The 20,006-nt window shown below is 43.8% G+C and overlaps 1 protein-coding gene across 4 annotated transcripts; it reads left to right on the forward strand.

Annotated features, from left to right (window-relative positions):
• Positions 1–522: 522 nt before the first annotated feature.
• On the forward strand, positions 523–19,798 carry LOC147304478 (homeobox-containing protein 1). Of its 4 annotated transcripts, XM_086279856.1 has the most exons (11): positions 523–822; positions 1,734–1,845; positions 3,498–3,927; positions 4,200–4,285; positions 5,953–6,063; positions 7,284–7,502; positions 12,292–12,448; positions 15,479–15,561; positions 16,498–16,593; positions 16,729–16,847; positions 17,929–19,798. In XM_086279856.1, exons 2-11 carry the CDS (start codon positions 1,764–1,766, stop codon positions 18,073–18,075), a joined length of 1,530 nt encoding a protein of 509 aa, XP_086135982.1. In that variant the 5' UTR covers positions 523–822; positions 1,734–1,763; the 3' UTR covers positions 18,076–19,798. The 4 variants fall into 4 exon arrangements, with proteins under 4 accessions (XP_086135982.1, XP_086135984.1, XP_086135986.1 ...); XM_086279858.1 differs by lacking the exon at positions 523–822 and having other exon boundaries at positions 862–1,845; positions 16,732–16,847; XM_086279860.1 differs by lacking the exons at positions 523–822; positions 7,284–7,502 and having other exon boundaries at positions 869–1,845; positions 16,732–16,847.
• Positions 19,799–20,006: the final 208 nt, after the last annotated feature.

A 20,006-nucleotide genomic window follows, 5' to 3' on the forward strand; every position in this document is an offset into this window, starting at 1 on the left:
AAGTTGTCCCCAATTTTTTCTGTCCATATTTGCATTTAATTTTTATAGATTTTTCTGATTTTCTATACAGGCTCCCACTGACTGCTTTGCGAAGCACAACCTCACAAAGCTGTAAATGCTCCTTGCAAATACATATTATGGTTAAGTACATTTCATGGTATTCCAAGCCAAGAACAGCCACACTCTCGTTTTATCCACTCATTATAATTGTTGTTTACCTCCTGTTCATATGGCTTCTTCTGCAAACGCTTGCGAGGAAGCTTATTACAGTCTGCATACAGACCCACTTATGTATTGGGCGGTGATGCGTCAAGGAAAACCGATTTAGTGACATATTTCCTAAGTACTTGTCCAAAATAAAAGAAGAAATGTTTTCATCATGGGCATTAAATGCCGCTAAAGCCGCCTGAGCGAGATGTACGCACGAGCATCGTTACATTTTCAGTCACTTTAGTTAAAATGTTACTTTTGGCTTCATGTCGCCCTGCAGCCGTGCTTGAATTTAGGGTAGACGTTTTCTAGCATGCACTGTACAACCGGAAATCATAATGATAATTCTTGCTGCCTTCACGGTACTGTCGGGTGAGGGGTCACAAATTGAGACAGACTCCTCTCGTTTGCATATACTATTTCCCCACTGCATAGCGAAAGACAACATGACCCCGCATCCTTCACCCTCTATTCGTTAACTTAACCGTCCGCCTTCAACCCAGGACTTATTTACTATAGCGGAGTTGAGTGGACCGCTACTTTTTTTGCCACTTTTAATTATCTGCCCTGTCCGACCAGCCGGCTGCAGCTGTCTCTCTTCAGCAACGGGAGGTAAGAGAGGTGCTCCGCGGCGGGACAATCCGCTGCTAGCCACCAGCTAACTTAGCTAGCAGGCGAGCTAACCCGTTAGCAGCTGGCGGTGGTCCCAGCCCTTCGACTTAACACATAAAATGTTTGGCGGTAGCACTCTAGAACGGTGATTTTTTCGTAAACGGTTGCTTGTTTGAAACATTGCTCAGATTGCCCTTAAAGTGCAAGTTTTGGGTAAGTTGTTAGCCGAGACAAGACAGACCGTTTTATCAAGGTAACCAGAGTAAGTAGCATCGTTTCCCGAGTTTTTCAAAATAAAAGTGTAATTTGCGCTCATCATTGGAGCAAAATAATAGTTGTCATTTCAGTAAATGGGTCAAAAGGTGAATACATTTAACTTTCTAAGCGTTTCACATTCATCTTTGTATTTCTATGTGTATAAGTGGATAATGAAATTTGAGAAAAGACATGGCATGTGAAAAGTATTTTACTTTATTTATGTTTGTCGTTTTACAGCTGAGTTAAGTGTAAAAACCTAACATTACATTGAGACATAATTGGAAATAGCCCCAGATAGAAAGAGAGGTGGAAAATAGACTCATTTTGGAAAATAGCTATAAAATGCTTCCGAATTCAGTTTAATTCTGTCTGTGTATAATGTGAAAATGGTTATTGTTATCGAGCTACCAGTTTGTCTTACTTTGAAGGTTGCAAGCATCGCTTCCGCTTTCTAGTCTCGTTCTGGCTAACAGGACAGCTAAGCAGCAGTTGATGGGAGGTTGGTGCTCAGGGGAACCAACTGGAGTTGACGGCGCTAGCTTAGCCAGCACAGGCTGCTAGGGGAGTGATCTGTTGTTGCAGGTTTGGCAAGATGCTAATAGAGGCGATTTAACCGCAACACACTGCAGCAAGTCTCCTGTGTGACTCCTCAGAGGTCCAGCCGAGCTGAACTTCGCTGAGCCATGCGACAGTGGTGTGTCCCCGTTGCGACCCCACGCACTGAACCACTCCCGGGGCGCCTGTCCGTGTCACCACCTCCATCAGGTAAGATCTACAACGAGACAGCGAAACTGTCAAAAGTCAGCCAGCTGCTGAGATCTGGATGTTACAGTTGTGCTTAGAGAGATCCGTGTGTGGTAAAGGTGGGGGGTTAAATCACTGCGCGCTGCTTTGGGAGCGCTTGACTTTTTAAGCAGAGAGTTTTGTAAAAAAAAAAAAAATCCAACAACTTAACTTTTTCCAGGCGGCAGTGTTCTGGAAGTTTCCTCGTCTTGCAACACATTTAACAAGTTGAACTTTTTCTGTTTGTTGTAGCAGCATCATTATCCATTATTTACAGTTATGCAAAAGTGGAAGAAATTATTCGAGTAGATTTTTGTCATCCAAGAACAGGGCAGGGTGTTTAAAATGTATCATCCTGCTTAGGTGAAAGTGCAAAAGTTTTATCATCATAATGTACTTAATGCACTTCAAGTGAAAGTACTCATGCAGACTTTCATGCAAGATTAAAATCATCTGCAGCTGGAGGCTAATGTTAGTTACTGCTGGTAGATTCAAAAATACATATTAAGGAGACAGATATTTTAGAATACATGCAAAACCTACTTTAGAAGTACTTAAGTGCATTAAACATACTTAATGCTGCTACCTTATTTCCAGAGGTGTCGCCACAGTGCAGTGATCCATATATTTTATTTGGCACAGTTTTTTCACCATATGCCCTTCCTTCCACTGCTGTACTTCCCTAAAGTACTTGAGTAAATGCACTGAGTTATTTCTACCACTGGTCCTATCTGTACTAACATCTAGTGGCACTGATCATCATAGAAAATCAAATTTGAGGGGGGCTAATGCTACCTGATGCCCCATCTCTTAATACCCATGCTTTTCATGTTAGCAAGGTCATGTCAAATTCCTGCAATTCTTTAAAAAAAAAGTTTAATGTGATCTTTACTTTTTAGTGCATCTTAGTCATAGGTGAATACTAGGATAAGGCTCCCTGCAGACTTGCGGGACTAAAAAAAAAAAAAAAAAAAACCCTAAAAGGATGGATATGACTCAGCCGAGGTGGGACCTGATGTTAAGTTACGTATGCCAGGGTGATCTTACTTTAATTCCACCCAGGACAAATGGAGCAAGGTTAGCCTAAGTGCAGTGTTGCCAAGCATTTGAAAGGTGGCCAAAACTTTTTTTTTTTGAATGACCCAAAGGGTTCCTCGCAGGAGAACAGTGCGGAGTGCTCTGTTCTCTAAGTGCAGTTTTTTTTATTACCGCGTCATGTTTTCACTCAAAGTTATTTGGGTTTTTTCGAGTATTAACGTTACTAAAATACTTGGATCAGATTTGCATTTAAAGTGTCATTATAAATAAACTCCTTCAAAGTGCTTGAATCCTGCTGCGTGTGCCTTTCTCATCTATTAATATTCCTTTGATCATTTCTCTGCAGGTTCTGAAAAAGTCTGCAACATATTATCTCTATTTAAGGTCTGTGAATGGTGTTGAGTGGGGATAAATATAGCCGTTTATGTCTTGGTAACACTGTGAAGTCTCGTGGTGCTGTTTATCTGGTGAGAAATCAGCCCGTCCGTGCTGCTCTCGGGTGTATTAATAGGTTGATGAGTGGTTCAGACTCATTCACAGATTTGGTCTTGTGTCTCATTGGTTTCACATCGATAAACCCGGCTCATTTACTCTAGATGCCAGAATGGAGTGCTGTGAGGTGGAGCCCCGCTACACCATCGAGCAGATTGACCTCCTGCAGCGCCTGCGCCTTTCCGGCATGACCAAACCTCAGATCATCCACGCTTTGGAGTCCCTGGAGAGGCTGGACCCCGATCACCGCCCGTCCCACTGTGACTCTCACCCGGCCCCTTCCAACAACGCCCCCGCCACTGCTGCCCCAGCCCCGTCCTCGTCGTCATCATCCTCCGCCTCCTCGCTCTCCCTGGCCTCAGCAACCACGCAGACCTCCGGCCTGGACGGCGCCGCGCTGTCCCCAAGCAACAGCTTCGAGGCCTCTCCCCCACCCCTCTATCCTCCCACTGTGGCAGTTCAGCGGTCTTTCAGCTACGACATGATGGGGGAGGAGGATTGGGACCTGGAGGAAAAGGTGGAGGAGTACATGAGGTAAGGAGAGGGAGAACGGGAGGATTGTGGTGCAAGAGAGACCAAAGGAATAGTAGAGAGACTATTATAACATCAGATAATGACAGCTACTATTCCCAGAGGCGAAGGCTTATTCTTCAGAATTTACATGCAGTTAATTCAGGTCAGGTGCTCAGGGATGGCTGAAAAAGGAGAAGCAGCAGTGAATAAGGTTAGTCGGAGCAAAGGCTGGTGTTTTAACCACCGTGTAATGGTTCTTCTGGCAGTGATGGGGCCTTTTGTTGCTTTCGCAGGAGAGACAGCAACCTGGTGAAAGAAGAGATTAAAACTTTCCTGAACAACCGCAGAATCTCTCAGGCGATCGTGGGCCAAGTTACAGGTACTCTGCTTTGCTGTGACATCCCCGATCATTAAACTGTTGATCGTGCAGTGAGAAACACAGGGGGGCTCAGCATTTAATTAGAGTTGAACTTTTGCTGTCTTGATTTAATTCAAACAAAATGCTAAACCAAACGATTCTGTATTGAACAAATGAAAAGCTGATTTCAGGCTTTTTGCTCTTATTCTCTCTGCCAACTCATTCACTCGTGTTTCTTTTTTTTAAACTGCAAAATGAAGTGTAACTGGCTCACAGATGCTCCCATCCCACTTTCGCCAGTTTCTATTCAATACTTGAACCTTGGCTTCAGGCATCTGCTGATGCGGAGTATTGATACTACTGAAACTACTGCAAACTTAAAGCTGTTAAAGTTGTGAAATCTCTCCAAGCTGCTCTTGCTTTGTTGTTAACTCCCTGTTGGATTAAATTTGTTGATAGTTTGAGACCGTTAGGAGACCACGCACACAAAGCAACATTATTGTGTACAATGAAATTGTGGCCGCGTTGCTTTTGGTGGTTTTAAAGATGGCGAGCATGTCTGCAACATGCAATCATGATCAGTTGTAATGAACTAGTGGAAACTCCAGTTTTCACTAGTTGAACATCATAGACTCAGAAATTCAGAAACCTATATAAATAGTGACATAGTTGCTGCAATACGAGGATTTAACTGAAAAATTATTTGGGTGCATAGCAACCTTGCTGGTATAGTAATATAACCAGTTGGCAACCAGTTGAGTCGAGTCCCCTACTGCAAAGAGACAAATTGCACTTATCAGTGTAGACTGATTCAGGTTAATGTCAATGTATTGACAATCTCTCTGCTTTTATAAATGAGACGGCAACTATTTGCAAACTTTCAGCAGTCTGAGTCAAGACTGTTTGGAAAAGACTTGCCTCCTATCAGCCAACCTGTGCAATCACCTTGCGATTGGAAGTGGTTTCCACATCTATTTGCGATCGGTCACCAAATGGGGGAAATTCCACGCCATCACAGATGCTTAGACATGAGTTTCACACATTCTGTTAAAACCTAACCATAAACTACCCCTCAGATACGTCAGGTTTCCATTAGTGGGCTAAGTTAATGTTGTAGCTTATATCTAAAATAAAGATCCTAAAACACAGAATTTCCTGGTCTTGGTGGTCATTTTAGGGCCATCGAGTTGGTAAAAAACTTGAGAAAATATTGCGATTAAAGTGTTTAAATTAACTGCTTTGTCTAACAAAGTTCAGAGAGATTCACTGTACTGTCGTGTAGGCGCCTAACTGGTAACTGGACTTGCTTTCAAAGCCTGAATACAGTTGAGTACCTGAGCACAGTCTGACTTTTAATACCAAGAAAAGGAAAAATAAGCACACAGAGTCAGAAAGATTTTAAAGAGCCTTTTAATGGGCTTCAGCTAATGCCAGCTGTATTATGTGTGTTTGCAGTAGCAGCAGGTTCATGTCAGTAAACTTCTACTCCTTCCTTGAAAATGGATTGCACTACATCACGTCCTTAATTAAAGTATCGATGTCGGGGGATGGCTTCATTAGCTGAACAGGAGTATTCCAGAGCTGGAACGCAGCCGATCTCTCCAGCAGCGCCGCCGCCGATGGTGCGCCGCGACATAAATCATTGTCCTCAACCTGTTAAAATAACGTGTGTCACCTCCCGCACGCAGGCATCAGCCAGAGCTACATTTCTCAGTGGCTGCTGCAGCAGGGCCTGGAGATGAGCGACTCCAAGCGCAGAGCTTTCTACCGCTGGTACCTGCTGGAGAGGAACAACCCAGGTGAGACGCAGGCCAAGAGGTACAAGCGTAACATGTAACTTTTACAGAGGAGAGGAGCGGGACACAGATCCTCCCAGGAATAATGGATTTTGGATTAATTATGAGAAGGTACAGATCAGTGCCTCAAGGTTGAATGTCAGGTTAATGATGAAAGATTACACTGCAGATTAGATAACAGAAGGCTCGTGTTAGAAAGGGATAATATGTCTTGTGTGTCTTGAATGCGAACCACCGCTTGCTAACCCTTCCCCATCCACCTCTCCTCCTCCTCCTCCGCTTTACCCGCCCACCATCCTCCCGCATGGTAAACCCGCACACCTTTAATTCCTCCCGCTTAACCCCAACCTGGTCCACAATGGCTGCGAGGTCGAGAAAGGACACGAGACAAATCTATATTTTCAGCTAAAGGTAGTCCCGTCACAGGAGATTCTAATCGATAACGTTAAGGCTTCTGGTTGGGAGATGAAACTTTAGCGGGCGAATCCGGCTTCTCTGCGCAGGCTAGAGTAACAGCTCGGGTCAGCGCTGACCTCGCCTCGTCCTGAGATGCAAATTCGGCAAGCATTAAAACGGCGACGGCACGACAAACGGGCGTCAACTCAAGATGCTCCCTGCTTTTATTGATTATTGTCAAACAGCATGCTCCCGCACCAAATCATGTCAAAAAGTCCCATCTTTACATTGTTAGTGTGTGAAATAAACAAAGCCGCTGATGGACCATCTGCCGTCCCTGCTGTCTCCTTTCATCTTAATGCTTTATTATTTCCCCCCCTCCCACATCGTCCCACTCAGGCTTCGCTTTAGCTCCTCTGTAGTTCCCAGCCCTGACGCTGGAGGTACTCTGGTGCTGGTTTTCATTCCCACATGGCTAACAAACAAGCTATTAACAGTGATACTAACAATAACTACTTTGTCTGCAATGTTTCTGAGCCAAAGTGGCCACAGCGCTTTGCTTCTTACATGAGCTCTTATTGACCTGTCCTCCATGAATCTGTAAAGAAGCAGTGTTGTCTGTGAAATTGATTCCTGATCGGCCAATCCACTGAAATTACAGCGCGTGTATTTGTTGATAAAGTTACCATTTCAAGGCACGTCTGCAGGAGTGTGTCACTTAATCCAGAGACATAGATGCAAACTATCAGCCTCCAGTTGTTGCCACAGCTGGTGTCTGTGTCCCGTGGCGGTGGCCTGCCTGACTATTGGTTTTGTCCCGACTGAAGGGCTGAGGTGGAGTGAAAGCCAGCACAGCGTGAGTCCCAGGGCCAGGGGAGGGGACAGAGACGGGACGGTAGCAGGGGCAAGCGGCAGCCTCCCCAACATCCTCCCCAATCCCAACACCAACCTCAACCCCAACCCATCGTGGAGCAGGCAGAGAGAGCTGCTGATGCACTTGCTGCCGTGGTACACTGCTGCAGCCGCAGCTGCCCAAGCCCAGCCAGGTAACTGCGCCCTTACTCGCGCACCCCCACCCCGCCCTCCTTGGCATCAGCAGCTTGCCACAGGAGACACATGCACCACAGTGGGTCTGCATGCTGATCAGCCTGGACCTGCTTTGTCAGCACGGGGTTTTACAGCAGTCTCAGATGGCTCCTAAACTTAGATTTCTAATGCTAAAAAGAAATGGCTCCAGACGTTTCATATCCAGCTCACCATTATAGCGAGTGGGTGTGGTTTAATGTAGTTGTCTCTGTGTGTTCTGAGTCATCCAGGTCATGATAATCTAAGGAACTTGGAAAGAAAAGTGAATGGACTTCTTTAAGTTTCTTAAAGATGTTTCACCTCTCATGCGAGAGGTTGTTCACACGTTTATTTAGAAGTGAGCTTCTTACTCTCTGTTTAAGACTCCCTTTCTGTTCCATTCGTGTCAACCTTTCTGTGACAGTGTTTTCATAAAGCTCGCTTAGTCAAAGTACAGATGGTAAAAAGTTCTGATAGGGTTTGACATAAAATCCCACATGCACTGTGATTGGTACCCCAAATTCTTTACATTCACAATCAGATACTAAACATAGTTCAGTATAACGAAACCATTTTTTCCCCTCTTCCCTGCTACATTTAAACTTTGAGCTTTTAAAAGCTTTTGAAAAGATTCAAAGTCTGTGTCATGCAAATTGTGTTGATATCATGTCCTTTAAAAACCTGAGACATGAATGTGATCTGAAAAGAATAAGACTTGACTTTACTTGACCACTACAAACGCCTTCTGTTTAGGACTGTTTAGGACAGGGCATCATATCAGAGTTTTTTTGTTTGTTTTTTTAAACAAAAAAATCCATTCAAATGCATTTCAGAAAAGTATTTGATCCCTTTGCAAAACATACTTTAGCACCTGGTGGCAAAACCTTTGTTGGCAATCACAGAGGTCAGACGTGTCTTGTAGTTGGCCAAACGTTTTTCACGCAGAGGGGATTTTGTCCCACTCCTCTTTGCAGATCCTCTCCCAGTTATTAATGTTTCGTGGCTGTTTTTTGGCAACTTTAACCTTCAGCTCCCTCCACAGATTTTCTATAGGATTAAGGTCTGGAGACTGACTAGGCCACTCCAAGACCTCAATATACGTCTTCTTCAGCAAATTCTTTGTTGCCTTGGCTGTGTGTTTTGGATCATTGGCATGCTGGAATACCCACCCATTACCTGTTTTTAATGCCCTGACTGGGGGAAGGAGGTTCTCACCCAAGATTTGACGGTACATGGCCTCATCCATCCTCCCTTTGATGCAGTTTGGTTGTACTGTCCCCTTGGCAGAAAAACACCCCCAAAGCATAATGTTTCCACCTCCATGTTTGACCCTGGGGATGGTGTTCTTGGAGTCACAGGCAGCATTCCTCCTCCTCCAAACATGGTGAGTTGAGTTGATGCCAAAGAGATTTTGGTCTCATCTGACCACAACACTTTCTCCCAGTCCTTCTCTGAGTCATTGAGATGTTCAGTGGCATACTTCAAACGGGCCTGTACATCTGCCTCCTTGAGCCGGTGGGGCCTTGTGGACACTCACCGAGCTGCTTGGCGATGGTCTTGTAGCCCATTCCAGCCTTGTGTAGGTCCAAATTCTTGTCACTGACATCCTAGGAAAGCTCTTCTCTTCTCTTCTTTTATACAAGAAACAAGTAGGGTTGGGTATCGTTTAGGTTTTATCCAATACCGGTGCCAAACCGGTACTTTTGAAACGGTGCCGGTGCTTAAACGGTGCTAGAACCGGTGCTTAAAGAATGGAAAACACAAACTTTGTCCAAAAACTTCTTATGTTTTTATTTTTTAGCAGTTTCTTTTTATCTGCAAAATGATAACCAAGTTAGCCTTTTCTGTTCATACAACATACCACCTTTGGTTGGAACTGGTGCTTAAACAATGGAAAACACAAACTTTGTCCTAAAACCTCTCATGTTTAGCTGGGGTTTTTTTTGTTTTGTTTTTTGGAAAAAGATTTCAATGTTAGCCTTTTCTGCAGCTATAGGACATATATGGTATCACTCTATCAAACAAGAAGACAGCCGCATGTAACTACGATGGTGTTTGCTAGTTCACCTTACATGCATTAATGTAATAACGTGGTTAGCCTACTCAACGTAAATTACACACGAACAACATTAAGTTACTCACGCAGAGAAGAACGGCTGCTGCTGCATCACCACCCGTCATCATTTCTGCTACACTGGCAGGGCTAGGGGCCAGGACTCTACTCTTCAGGTTCTTGGGATGTTGCTAACTCCGGGTCCGATAACAGGAACCACACCCACAGTAGATGTGCTGCTCTGTGTGAGGTCTGGCAGCAAGCTATCAAATACGGTGCATTTCTCGGCTTTAAAAAAAACCGCTATGCTGCCAGGTGTTTCATCAGATTCGAGGTGTTACCTCCTTTGCACAGTATCACCTTAAAGCACTTGTTGCAGGCTGCTGAGTTTGCATCTTTTGCTGTGAAGTACAGCCAGACTTTGACCACTTCACCTTGGGCATTTTTAATCTGCAGCTCTGCTTTAAAGGAACGTACGTACCTGGACCCGCCGACTATCCTTGGAAAGGTAAAATGATTGGCTAGAATCCAAAGTGTATGACATCTCAGGAAAAAAAAGCACCGAAATAAAGAACCGAAATGTGCGCTGCTTTTCGGTCTGGTTACTGTTTATGTCAGAACGGTGCCATAATGGCACCGGATACCGGTACCCATCCCTAGTAGCAAGTTGAAAAGGCTGTCATTGTCAGCTTTACCTGTATAAAATACACCTGGGAGCCAGAAATCTTACTGATTTATAGGGGATAAAATACCTATCCTTCATGAAAATGTAAATTAATTGATAACTTTTTTGAAATGCATTTATTTTGTTATCGTTCTGTCTCTCACTGTTCAAGTAAACCTACCATTGAAATTATAGGCTGATCAGTTCTTTGTTAGTGGGCAAACTTACAAGATCAGCAGGGGTTCAAATAATTTTTTCCCTGACTGTATGTGCTAAAATATGCACCGAGGCTACATGAGCACTGTTACCTTGTGCATCATTTTAATTTAGTTTTATTTACACAGCGCCAAATCACAACAACCGTTGCCTCAAGGCACTTTATACTGTAGGTTAAAGACCCTACAATAATACATACAGAGAAAAACCCAACAATCATATGACCCCCTATGAGCAAGCACTTTGGCGACAGTGGGAAGGAAAAACTCCCTTTTAACAGGAAGAAACCTCCAGAACCAGCTCAGGGAGGGGCGGGGCCATCTGCCGCAACTGGAAGGAAAACAGGATAAAGACATGGTGTGAGAGAGAGAAACAGAACCTAATAACAAGTATGATTCAGTGCAGAGAGGTCTGTTAACACATAGTGAGTGAAAAAGCTGACTGAAGAAGAAAAACTCAATGCATCATGGGAATCCCCCGGCAGCCTACATCTATTGCAGCATAACTAAGGGAGGATTCAGGGTCACCTGGTCCAGCCCTAACTATATGCTTTAGCAAAAAGGAAAGTTTTAAGCCTAATCTTAAAAGTAGAGATAGTGTCTGTCTCCTGAATCCAAACTGGAAGCCTGAAAACTGAAGGCTCTCCCTCCCATTCTACTTTTAAATACTCTAGGAACAACAAGTAGGCCTGCAGAGCGAGAGCGAAGTGCTCTAATAGGGTGATATGGTACTACAAGGTCATTAAGATAAGATGTTGCGCAAATGGAAGAACGCAGTCTTACATATTTGTTTAATATGTGCGTTGAAGGAAATATCCTGGTCAAAGATGACTCCAAGGTTCCTCACAGCATTACTGGAGGCCAAGGTAATGCCATCCAGAGTAAGAATCTGCTTAGATACCATATTTCTAAGATTTTCAGGGCCGAGTAAAATAACCTCAGTTTTATCTGAATTAAGAAGCAGAAGGTTAGTGGCCATCCAGGTCTTTATGTCTTTAAGACATTCCTGCAGTTTAACTAATTGGTGTGTGTTATCTGGCTTCATGGACAGATAGAGCTGGGGGTCATCTGCATAGCAGTGAAAATGTATGCTATGTCTTCTAATGATACTGCCTAAGGGAAGCATGTATAATGTAAACAGAATTGGTCCTAGCGCTGAACCCTGTGGAACTCCATAATTAACCTCAGTGTGTGAAGAGGACTCTCCATTTACATGTACAAATTGGAGTCTGTTAGATAGATATGATACAAACCACTGCAGTGCAGTACCTGTAATACCTACAGCATGTTCTAATCGCTCTAATAGGATATTATGGTCAACAGTACCGAACGCTGCACTAAGGTCTAGCAGGACAAGCACAGAGATGAGTCCACTGTCAGAGGCCATAAGAAGATCATTTGTAACCTTCACTAAAGCTGTTTCTGTGCTGTGATGAGCTCTGAAACCTGAAACTCTGAAACAGTTAACAGATCTAACAGATCTGTTAACTGTTTGACAACTAGTCTTTCAAGGATTTTTGATATGAAAGGAGGGTTGGAGATTGGCCTATAATTAGCTAAGACAGCTGGGTCAAGAGATGACTTCATCAGAGTGAAAAAAGTTATTTCAGAAGACTGAAATAATAATAATTTTAATGGGTTGTGTCTGGAGGGACAAAAACATGATAAAATGAACAAAAATGACTAAACCTCAGTTTTTAAATGCCAAAAGGTGTTACACATCGGATAAGACGATGTCAAACCTTCCGCTATAAAGAAAAACATATTGAAGGACACAGCAACGCCCTTTGTAAAGGTCTGGTCTTGGAAAGTGAAGTTGCATGCTCTCCCTTCGACAGGTGCTACCTTATCAATGCGTTCTTTGGTGAAGGAAGAGCCTGACTGGAGGACGGGGATCATGACAGGCGACAGAGCAGGGATAGTGGGCGGTCCACTGAGGCTGCGCAGAGGAAGCCGTTTCACCTGGAGAAAGGAATGCCAATCAATTATGGAGAGGTGAGGAAGGTTTAGCACTAATTTAGACTTGGCTTATGGTTTTCCATTCAGCTTTATTTTCTGTCGTGTATCAGGTTTGGATTGTTGGAGTAGCACTTTAAGCAGAGATTTTCAGACTAGGGATGTTCCTGGTGACAAAAAAATTAGACTAGCAAACTAATGTGAAACTAATAAACACTTAGATGTCAAAAACTGTCAAAGACATTTGAAATCATTAATCACATTCTTCAATCATACTTTAAATGCTGCTTAACTATGTGGCACCTCACATCATGGATTATGAATATGGCATTTTATACATTAAAATGAAAATTAAGAAGAAGGAAAAAAAGAACAGCTCATGTTGAATATGATATGAAAATATGTTACTGAAAAGATGTTCAAGTCTCATTATTATCCATCAGTACATTTTCTTCGACTTGTCTGGGGCTGGGTCACGCCTGAGCAGAGCGGCCTCCTCCAGCTTATCCTGCGAAACACTGGGCGTACCAGGCCAGCCGAGAGAGTAATCTCTCCAGCGTGTCCTGGGTCTACCCCTGGGTCTCCTCCAGGTAGGACACCTCATCCAGGAGGTGACCACCTCAACAGGCTCCTTTGGTGCCAAGGAGTAACAGCTCCAGTCTGAGCCTCTCCCAAATGGCCGAACTCCTCATCCTCTGTTATGGAGAGGCCAGCCACCCTTAAGATAAAGCAGATTTCCACTGCTTATATCTGCAATGTCATTATGTCGCGTTTAGAACACTAATAATAATATGCTCAACAAAAAGATCAGGTTTAGATGAAGAGCCTTGTGGCGTTTTTCTACAACAGTGTCGGGACTGCAGCGCCATCTGATGGCAGATGGCTGCATAATATTTAGGACACAAAAATTTACAGACGATGAATATCAAAATGTTAACAGAATAAATGATACTGAACGAGCAATGATTAATCATCTGGTCAACTAGTCACACCCAGACCTAGACCTCCCTCCCCCCAGCCACTTCTTCAAGGATGGGAGGGACACAGAGATGTTTCCAAGCCAACAAAGAGACATAATTTATCCAGCATCATGGGTCATGGGTCTTGAACCACCTCACCTGGCTCTTCGATGTGGAGGAGTGGTGGTTCTACTCTGAGCCCTTCAGAGTGACCAAGCTTCTCTATCACTAAAGGACAGGGTGAGGTCCACAGGAGTGTGTGACCCAATACCCTTCAGAGGAAGTTCATTTCACTTGCATCCAGAATCTCAGTCTTTTAGTCCCTGCCCACAACTCCTTGCTATAGCTGAAAGTATGAATGTAGCCACCAGTAAATTGACAACTTCACCTTCAGCCCTCTGTTCACCATGACAGAGCAATATAATCTCAGCATTACTGCAGACCATCTGTCAGGCTTATAGTTTGTTTTACCACCGTCTGTAGGTCCTCACCTCTGACAGATACCCTTTGTAATCTGGTCTTGACTGGTCCTGGCTGTAGCTCAACGAAAGAGCATGTGAGTTTGGCTTTTGAGGGAGGGGCACCGATGGGGAAGGGGTGTGCTTTATTTAGGACACAAGATATAATTTGAGCTTTGGTTAAAGAAAATGAAAAGTCACTGTTTTATCCTGGTTGTCTTGTTTTCATAGTTAACTTAGCTGAAATTCAAATTCAGTTAGTCACGCACTGCTTCATAGGACCGAGGTTATTACAGTAAACTAAAACTAAATTCAAATCTAAAACCAGGTGGGACAAAACATTTTATATGAACTAAAAATGGCCTTTGGAAAAAAAACAAAACAAAATAAAACCGCTCAAATGATTTTGTAAATTTCCAAAATTAAAATTTGCCACAACCCGCCTAACTAGGGTTAGTACTGTGTCTGTTCTGTTGTTCCGAAATATTTCCGCTGACAGCTGTCCCGTCTTCATAAGTGCAGTGACCAAAACAAATAGTGAAACTTACAAACCTAAGGTCAAACTACATAATTAGAATAACTCTGGATGGATCCTAAATTGTCACCATAAACATCTGCAGCCCCTTAAACAATGACTGGAAAATTCCCGTGGTCGCCTGTTGTGCTTAGATAAAGTTTATGTGCCGCTCTGAAGTAAAAAAAAAGCTCATAGAAAGCAGCCGAGATCGGCAGAACACTTTAGATGACTCGGAGCACATCTGTGCTCGAGTTCTTGGAGCAGAAGCGCAGCGTCGCTTAAGCTAATGGTCAGCATTATAAACCTTTCCAGTATTTGTGTCCTTTATGGCTTCTTTGCCGCGGCTTCCTGCTCTCAGTGGCGAGCAGAACCGGCTCAGTTTATGATGTCATTTTTCATTAAGGCTGCTGTGACCCTGCTTCCCTGGTACGTATTTGTCCCAGACAGTCTTCTCAGTAACCTAGACGGATGCTGAGAAAGAGGAGCACGGTGCCCGCTGTGTGCAATTGATTTCTCTATTAAATGGTTGCTGTAAGTATAGGGTGCAGTCTGGGCACTCAAAGTAATAAGAGCACGCAGACAACACTCACCAGCAGTACCCCGGGATTACGCAATTCTACTGCAGTGCTGATCCTTATGAGCTAGTTCAGATCCAAGGACGATACAGTAGAGGTGAAGATGATGTGTGTGAGGGAGGGAGGTGAAAGGATAGGAGAGCTGGGAGAAATTGATCCCTGTGGTTTTTTTTAATGTGAAATAATGATTCTTTTTCACTGTTAGACAGACAGGAAAAGGAAAGAGATGAGTAACACAAATTTGCAAAGAAAAAGATAGAAATAAATAGTTGTATTTACGGGGTTAGAGTTTTGAATGTTGAAAGCTTAAAATGAATCTGCTTAATGGGTTCGTTAATCTGTCCCTTCACGGCGTGAACCCTCCCCGCTGCTCTCTCGCTGTGTAAACATTGTCCTTAACTCTCCTGCCGCTTACTGCAAAAGCCTGAAAAGTTGATGAGGTGTAAAATTAGGGCGTAACTAGCTCGGCTCAGACCGGCGCTGCGCGTCGACTAATAAATGCCCGTGACGCCTGCGTGATTGAGCTCTTTGCCAACAGAGCGGCTCTTCATGTCTTCCAGCTTCTTCATGGAGAACCAGTATCCAGATGAGGCGAAGCGGGAGGAGATCGCCAACGCCTGCAACTCCGTCATCCAGAAACCAGGTAGCAAGAGGGGTTCGTCAGTAAAGCGCACTTTTCTGAGTTCTGAAAATACATCTTGCTGAATTGATGTCAGCTGACAGGTGATTAGTCGCTGACGTTCATCATTATTAGTCTTTTTTTTTTTTTAGTTAAAATGCTACCTGCAGCTTATCGAACGGGAACACCTGCTGCTTTTCTGTCATGCACATCATTCATAAACGCTGTTGGAGAAAGCAAGTGAGCAAGAGCTTTAGCTTTTTCCTGGAGTTTCTGATTGGACCGTTCGAACCTTCTGAAGATGTTTTTCCTCATCACAGAACTGCTTCACCACTCCTGAATTCTGAAGCTGCTTCGAAGCTGATGGTCATATGTCAACAGTTTAATTCGCTCTCATCAGTCGTCGCTAAAGGTCGCTCATCTGGAAGCTGTTGCTCTGTAACTGCGTTCGACTTTCCAGTGCCGGTCGCTTGTTTTGCTTCAATCACTCTGCAGCATCTTTAAAATCCACAAACTCCGTAGACTCATTCTTTGAAACTTTCAGCTCCAGTTTAGCTCCAGTTAGCCAAATTCTGTCTTATTTTTGAGGTTCTCTACCTGCAGATTCACAGGCTGCTGTTGTGGCGGTCCTCCACGTTACTCAGCTGCCTTTCCAAGTGAGTCTCTCCTACTTCAGACAGACTCTAACTCCACATTGTTATTCTGCTCTAAAGATCCACTGATGGATCCACTGGAGAGCCACTTGAACCAGTACCAACAGTAGGGTGGTAACTGTTGGATGCTTCAGTCCAGAGTGGGAGTAGGGGCAGCTGAAGGACATTTTGGACTATCATGTTAACAACATAGCCAGCCTGCAGGCAGAGAAACAGGATGTGTAAGCAGCGCCTGGAATTGCAAAACAAAATCCTTAGGATTTGCACATTTAACTGTTTTGTATGTTTGGTTTGTTTCAACCTTCAGGCTGTAAGCTGTCAGAGTTTGAGCGTGTGACGGCGCTGAAGGTTTACAACTGGTTCGCCAATCGTCGGAAGGAGATGAAGAGGAGAGCGAATATAGGTGAGGAAGATGGAAACATAGGAACGACAGATTAAGGCTTTTGGAAATGTTAGCTTCTGCTGTTAATTAATTTATATGCACATTTTCTACACATTATATTTATCTCACTTCTGCTTCCTCATCTGACCCAACCAGAAGCTGCCATTTTGGAAAGCCATGGGATCGAGGTACCAAGTCCAAGCTGCCACTCGAATGGGGAGGAAGGAGAGATGCAGGAGTTCACGGATCAGGTGACTCATCGATTCTCAGAGCAAGTAAGTAAACACGGACTTAATTACATGACCATATTCTACCCAAGGAGAGACCAGAACAAATAACTAGCAGGAACACGTATAGGCCGGGTAAAACTGCTCGCGTTGATGCTCCATGTCGCACTGCTCAGAAAATTAAAGGAACACTTTGAAAATGCATCAGATCTGTAATCATGCTGGACATGTATGCAATCAGAGGGCTGAGTTCAAACAAGCCCCCCAAATGTAGAAAATGATGTAGCAGGTTAGTCCATTTTACCCAAATTTCATTGCAGCAACTCAAAATGGTGCTCAGTAGTTTGTGTGGCCCCCCTGTGGTTGTATGCATGCCTAAAGCATCGGGGCATGGTCCCAGTGAAATGACAGGTGGTGTTCTGGGGGTCTCCTTCCAGATCTGGACCAGAGCATCACTGAACTCCTGGACAGTCTGTCCCAGAGGTGTTCTACAGGGTTAAGGGTTAGCTAATACATTACTCAGCCCATAGCAGTACAGATATTCAGCATAATGTTTTTCCCATTGAGATAAATTTTCATTTATTAATTAATTAATTTTTTGAACAGTGAATTTACATCTTTTCCACTAAAAGCACAGAGCGGCGACGGTCATCATGAACAATATTCACGAGGCTGAATTGTAAAAGCAATACTGAGACCACAAGAATCCTAGTGATGCCGTACCTGCTTACACTTTAAGAAAACGGTGCATTTTTCACACATTTTCGAACGCCTTCAGTGTGAACAAACACGGAGCTGCTGCTGCTCTGCTGACACGCTACGCCTTCTGTGCAGACACAGTGTAGCAGCCAGAGTTTACTAAACTGTACAAATTGCAGGAAGTCACTGGGGCCAGAGCAGAAGCTGGGGCCAGCTGTTAGCTGGTCACAGCAGGCAAGGCATAAACACAGTATGCAGCACTTCCACGGCCGCTTCACTGCCCTTAACAAGCTGCCCAAGCCCAAACTGCTGCCTTAAGACTGACAAGAGGGCCTGAGCTGCTATACGAGAGAAAAGGGACCCACTTTTTGAAGTGATATCGAATAAAAGCGACACTAAAGTCCCAACTGTTTTGCTTATGCATCCACAGGAAGACACGTCTTCCCAGAGGATTGTCGACCAACAGGATCCCGCCTCGCTCGCTTCTACGGAGGTGGCAGCCTTGCCGAGCCCCCGCCCTCAGGTTCTGGAACAGAAAGAAGAGGATTCAAAAAGGGAGAGCGTGGATGAAGAGTGACTGAAGTCGGGCACGTCTGTGTTCGAATTTTATTCAGATGAAATAAGGAAACATTAAGTGTCTCCTGCTCCACCAATGCAGGGCCTTTTCGGGCCTGAGTCACCCAAATATGAAAGGGAGGAGGGTGCGGAAGCTCGCTGAGGTGCCTCAGATGGTAAGGAGGCCACTGTATTTATCAACAGTAATCCTGCTTATATTAACGGCAATATACAGTATATAAACATCTAAATATATATCAATATATATAGTGCATTCCAAGATGGTATTAAAAAGCCTAAATTCCTTAGAGGGAGAATCATGTAAGTGATACCTCGCCTATTTTAAGCTAAGCGTTTTCTGTTTTTGTGCTCCATGCCTTCTTTGAGCTTTGTTTTTTAAAGGGTGGCTGTTTGATGGACTGTGGTGACGGGAATGTGCTGAGCCTGCAGGTCGGGTGTGTCGGGGTGGTGGGGATAAAGCGCGACATCAAGGATCTAGCGTGCGGCGAAACAAACGCCCTCTGTTTTCTTGAACGTCTTGACCTCTTCCCCCCCTCCCTCCATCTGATCCGTAAGACTGCAACCTCAATCGGTCAATCGATTGATTCAATCAGTCGATCAATCAAGGAGTGCTGTTGCCATCAAAAGCCCTGAGGGACAACCGGAATCTCAGGTAATCCCAAAAATCGTGGATAAAGGCGGTGAAGAGTTGCACCAGATTTCTTTCGTGTCTTAACGTGTGCTTCGTTTTCTTCGTCTTAACTGTTTAACCGAAACAGGAAGTGTTATTTATACCTTTTGATATTAGCCAGACATGCCTAGGACTAAGTATCACACTATCTGTCTTCTTTCTTATATTTAATGCTGCTGTCTCCAACCTCAGCCAGTGAAGCTAGACTAGAAACATAAAGTCTACTCAGTTTTTTTTTCTTGTTTCTTTTTTATCGTTTGAAAGAACGCTAAAACAAATGTGATCAAAAATCATTGTGCAACAACATAAATGCTACAAGTTACCCTCACTTTCTATTGGGATAAGCTAAAGCTCGAGCTTGTAAATTTCTCAGGCTGCAAAGCTGCACTTCGGAGTGAATCTTACTGGAATTGTGTTCGAGGAGCTCTCCGACATGTACATAACCCAGAAAAAAAATCCCGCACCTATGGGTGCTTTCCTTTCAGTCCATTAGCAGTATATAGAAACTTATTTGTCAGACTTGAAATATGAATAGCTGAACTTTGCATTACATAATCCCTCATATATTCACTGGCCTAAGGCCTTGGAAGTTACCTCCTTGATGTTCATATAATGAACAAAAACTCATGTTCTCAAATTGCGGGTGGGGGCGGCTACCATTTTACCTCCTAATGCCAAAGCTATGCCACGGTAGAGAAACCAGGAAGTGATGGTCACAACACTATAGCTATACAATAGATAGGTTTATTTGCTCAGTACAACACTAGCCAACTCAAGCTTACCTCAGAGTTCCTGTGTGACAGGCGTGCACGACGGGTTTAGTGTCACGAAGCTTCGACAGCAGCCCTCATTGTGACTGTTTATGATATGGACAGTGTCATGTAGCTTTTATGGCGCTGGGGTTTGCCCTGTGTTGATAATGTATTCTCACCTCAGACAGTTCCCTCGTCCAGCTTTGGACAGGAAAGCTGCACACCATTATGATTATAATGCTCCTCTCTATCTCTGCTTTTATCTGACAAGGGAAACCAGTAACGATAATAAAATTGTACACAACCAGTGGAATATGTCTTCATTTATTTCAAAGGATGTAATGTTAGGTTAGGCTTTTCCTTATTTCTTTTTTTATATTTATACTGTTATATTACAGCTAATGTTTCAAATGATGAGGTTGGTGTAGGCGTGAGTAACCCCCGTCAGGCAAAAGCTCTGGCTTCAGATTCCTCTAAACGTGTGGTTTAAGAAAGTTACTTCTACTGTGG

Source organism: Aulonocara sp. 'chitande type north' Nkhata Bay, linkage group LG22, assembly GCF_057382095.1.
Source record: "Aulonocara sp. 'chitande type north' Nkhata Bay isolate Kocher_YH1m ecotype deep benthic linkage group LG22, A_spYH_male_GT1.1, whole genome shotgun sequence".
Lineage (NCBI taxonomy): Eukaryota > Metazoa > Chordata > Actinopteri > Cichliformes > Cichlidae > Aulonocara > Aulonocara sp. 'chitande type north' Nkhata Bay.